Below are 4,376 nucleotides of genomic sequence, written 5' to 3' on the forward strand. Positions count from 1 at the left end.
GCCTCCTGTGATTGTAAGTCAAGTCTGAACACATCTGTCAGCCAAGGCAGGCTGCCCCGCTGGGTCATCACTGCAGGTGCGGCTCACAGAAGGTCTCCCCGTTTCCTCCTCAGCAGACTGGGTCCCTTTTCTCATCTGTCTCCCTGCTTTCTCAGACACTGAGTGGAGAGGAGAATAAGGGAGCATCATGGTACCTGCCACTTGGGTACTCAAGAAAAATAAACAAGAGAGACAGAAGTCCCCTGAAGGTATGTCAGGGGACATGAACTGGGACAAAGGAAAGTACCACGTCCTGACAAATCAAATCTCAGTGGTCAGTTACAGGGTTAGCTGGCGGTCTGAACATAGAACACAGCACACAGCCATTTACTGAAAAAGAGTCAACTTTAATTGTAACTGACCAGCCTGTACCCAGGAATGTCTCTGAACAATTGAACAAAATCAACACGATAAAACTGTCCTATCGAAGAAACCAAAAGCATCCATCGGCCTCAGAGGTTCTGAGGGCTACGCTCAGAGCAGCCCGTTCCCATTCCTGCGGCTGGTTCTGCGCCCCACAGAAGTTTCTCATCCCACAGGGAGGGCCGGGGTGGGTGAGGGACCAGTCCCCTCCTCCTAGGATGCTAGGGTATCTCAGAGTCACCAGTGGGGCGTGCCTTTCCCCAACCCCAGTCCTGTCCTAAAGTAAAGGGAGACCCTCTGGGCATCACCGCCAAAGCCAGGGAACAAGGTGAGGCAGCTCAGGTGCCTTCCTGGACTCTCCGCCAAAGTTTTACTCCAGTCTGCTCGGTTGGTGCCTGATGCCCAGGGTGTGGATTAAATAAGATATGCGCTAGAGGAAAAACTCACATGCCCCATAATCTCCACGCTGCAAGTCACAGAGCAGAAAAAAAAAAACAACCACGGCCCTAACGAGAAGCAATAGCAGCCGGCCCTCAGAAGACGCGCTCAAACTCCGTCTGGTTGGTGGTGGCGGGATTCCGGCTCTGGTTGGTGGACTGCTGGGTGATCTGGCTGCCCTTCCGGCGTGGAGGTGCCAGGTACTCGAACATGGATGTCAGGTGGGTGGACAGCATGCCCTTGAGGTCCGAGGGCATGGGGTCAGACCAGAAGAAGTCGTGGTTGAGGGCGTCGTCACTGTCGATGCGCTGGGCGGGGTCCAGCACCAGCAGCTTGTCGATGAGGTCCAGTGCGTAGGGGTCTCGCACGTAGGCCTTCAGCCTGTCCTTCACCTTCCGCTTCTGGCCCTTGACCAGCTCCACTTTCTCAAACAGCTCGTACTTGTCCACATTTGGCCATACCTGGGGCAGGGGGGAGGCATGGAAAGAGGGGAAGACTAGTTCAGCAGGGTATGTGCCTGATCCACTGGTCAAGTACATATTCAGTGACTGGATACGTCTCTGTTCAGGACTTCCCTGGTGATCCGATGGTTAAGAACTGCCTGCCAATGCAGGGGACATGGGTTTGATCCCTGGTCTGGCAAGATTCCACATGCCATGAAGCAGCTAAGCCCGTGCGCCACAACGACTGAAGCCCGGGTCTAAAGCCAGTGCTCTGGAGCAAGAGAAGCCCCCCGCAATGCAACTAGATAAAGCCCAGGCGCAGCAATGAAAATCCAGAGCAGCCAAAAATAAATAAGGAAATACTACAACTTGCTCAGATGCTTCCAGACCACCCCAGAGCCCTCTGCGGCCAAAGCATCAGTAACCACAGATGGGACACAGGCACTGAGTACCAGACCCTTTAACATGAATCATCTGGGATACGTGTGCCAAGCGTGACAGAACCACAGACGTCTCACGGCACAGGTCAGGTCTGAGGCGAGGCGCTCAAGACACCTTGCCGGAAAACCCCAGGAACCGGGGACGCAGCCCAGACCTGACGTCACCATGGCTAACAGTAGACTGTGACCCTCCATCAGCCGCCTGTCCAGGTCAGGGCTTCGCCTCTGTTCCGTGCTCCGCTCCTCCCCTGCTAGGGAGCCTCCCCCACCCACCTCAGAGGTGTGTGGCCCCAGGAGGCGGGCTGTGACGCACCTCGGGGGTGATGGAGCCGCAGAGCTGGCTGATGAGGGCGAGTTGGTGCTGCTCCGTGTTGCCCTGCATGATGGGGCTGCGGGTCCACATCTCCGCCATGATGCACCCAGCACCCCACAGATCAATGGGGGGGCCGTAGTCCCGCTCCCCTGGGAATAAGAGCACACCAGGGAGGGCCCCCTGAGCCCCACGGCCTCCTGAGAGGCCACGCCCCTGGGGCCGGTGGCTCAAGAAGCCCTGGCAGTTGGGGTGCTGAGACTGAGCTGAGTGCCCAGCCCCTGCTCCCCTCTGCCAGCTCGGGAGAGTCCTCACCGAGCAACAGCTCTGGGGGCCGGTACCAGAGGGTCACCACACGGTTGGTGTAGCGGTTGGGCTGGCTGTTCTTGGCCAGGCTGAAGGCCCGGGCCAGCCCAAAGTCCGCCAGCTTCAGAACCCCATCGCGGGTGATGAGCACGTTAGCCGCCTTCATGTCCCGGTGCAGGATCTGCAGGAAGCACAAGGCGGAGGGTTCCCAGGGATCCCTTAGCCATGCCCACCCCGCAGTGAGCTCAAAGGCCAGCCCAAGCCTTGCTCTCTCCTCCCCGACCAGGGCCCCACCTTGTTCCTATGGATGTAGTAGAGGCCGTTAAGCAACATCTGCATGACCCTCTTGATCTCAGATAGTGTGAACTTGACTAAAACGTTGCTCAGCAGCCCAGCAAGATCATGCTCACAGAAGTCAAACACCAGGTATATACTGCCTTTGCAGCGGTTATAGGGGGAAGCTGAGGCAGGAAGAATGAGGAGAGAGGGGGAGGCAAGAAAAAAAAAATCAGAAACCTTATATGCAACTCATTTCCTCCAAACTAGCTCCCAACTCCTCCAACCCATGGCCACCCAAATATCCGGGTACGAATTCCTTCACGGGTAAGGTATTTTCTGAGTGCATTCTCTGGGCTGGGTGCCGTGGCAGGCCCTGGGGAAGCACCTGCTCCGATGAAAAGACCAGAGAAAGCAGTCACAGTTGGAATGTCTGGGTTAAGAAGAGGCAGTGTAAATGTGTCCAGTGTCAACTCCGCAAACAAAGCCTCAGTTTTTCCATCTGAAAATGGGGACATGATCCAAACAACTTACCTTTGGTTCGACAGATCTCAATCAAGTTGACCACATTCTCGTGTTTTAGAAGCTGGAGGATCTTGATCTCCCGCAATGCTGTAATGGGGAACTGGGTGGGAGAAAAGACAGGAGGAAGTCAAAAGTGGGTAAGCACACTACAGACCCATGAACTGGCCATGGGGTCCACGCGAAGGGTCAAAGGTTCAGGGACAGAGTAAATGCACAGGCTCTGAAATTAGTTGTCTCAAATACCACATATGTAAAATGGGAGTAACTATGTACCCCTCATAAAGAACTGAATGAAATGAATCAAAATAATTCAATGAATGAACCGAAACAGTGATACTTCACACAAAAGTTCTGTTACCAGTCATCAGACGCTCTGCAGTTTCTTCAACCTTATAAATTTTAGCCCTATGCCTGCATTTAACCTGTTTGGCAGTTAACAAATATTAAAGAAGCTGGTCTCTGGAAAGCTGAACCAGAACTAACACACGTGTGTGGCACGAGAAACTGTTACTTTTCAGCTAAATGCCAATCACCTTTTCAAAACCACTGCATGTAATTATTAACATTTTCTATATATATATATATATATGAAAAATATATATATTTTGCGTTCAACAAAATTAAACCCTAAACAAAAAGTGTTTAAAGACTTCCTAACTCCAAAAACCCAGGGGCACCAGGTACAAGCATGGGCTCCCCCTCCTGGCACCAAACATATTCACCCAAAAATGAAGTACCAAAAGCTCTAAGACATCTGAATTCAAAGACTGAACTGGGAAGTCAAACTTCCTGGAATATGGAAATTTCCAAACACCTAACCTGAATCTATTACGTTGAGAGTCCCCAAAGCAGAAAGGTGGAAACGCAACCTCACGCCCAAGGGAGCTGGGAGACCTGCCCACCCCACCCCATACTCACCCCCTCTTTCTCGTTCTCCATCAGTACCTTCTTCAGGGCCACCTTTTGGCCAGTCTTGCGGTGCTTTGCCTTAAACACCTCCCTGCAGGCGGAGAGGGGAGACCCAAGAGGGATCTTAGAGGACGTCTCCGCAGAGCCCGCCCCTCCCCCACCAGAGAAGGGCCGGAAAGGGAATCCCGGGCGGGGCTGGGCCGGGTCTCCCAGGGCACTCGGCTACCCCACCACGCGGTGACTCCGGTCCCTTCTCGAGTCTCAGCCTCCTTCCCTCTGCTCTTTGCGCCTCAGTAGGGCGTCTCGCGGAGAGATCCCGCTCCACTC

At 53.8% G+C, this 4,376-nt stretch overlaps 1 protein-coding gene across 1 annotated transcript in view; it reads right to left on the reverse strand.

The window, feature by feature from the left end:
- Nucleotides 1-365: 365 nt before the first annotated feature.
- Nucleotides 366-4,376, reverse strand: part of CDK9 (cyclin-dependent kinase 9) — a 4,426-nt gene continuing 415 nt past the window's right edge. Inside the window, exons 2-7 of the mRNA XM_010856904.1 lie at nucleotides 4,059-4,140; nucleotides 3,150-3,240; nucleotides 2,634-2,800; nucleotides 2,349-2,520; nucleotides 2,037-2,185; nucleotides 366-1,301 (exon numbers count right to left, since the gene is read on the reverse strand). Of these exons, the coding sequence (XP_010855206.1) occupies nucleotides 936-1,301; nucleotides 2,037-2,185; nucleotides 2,349-2,520; nucleotides 2,634-2,800; nucleotides 3,150-3,240; nucleotides 4,059-4,140 (1,027 nt within the window). The 3' untranslated portion in view covers nucleotides 366-935. The remainder of the gene's footprint in view (nucleotides 1,302-2,036; nucleotides 2,186-2,348; nucleotides 2,521-2,633; nucleotides 2,801-3,149; nucleotides 3,241-4,058; nucleotides 4,141-4,376) is intronic.

Source organism: Bison bison, unplaced genomic scaffold, assembly GCF_000754665.1.
Source record: "Bison bison bison isolate TAMUID 2011002044 unplaced genomic scaffold, Bison_UMD1.0 scf7180017864375, whole genome shotgun sequence".
In the NCBI taxonomy this organism is placed as follows: domain Eukaryota; kingdom Metazoa; phylum Chordata; class Mammalia; order Artiodactyla; family Bovidae; genus Bison; species Bison bison.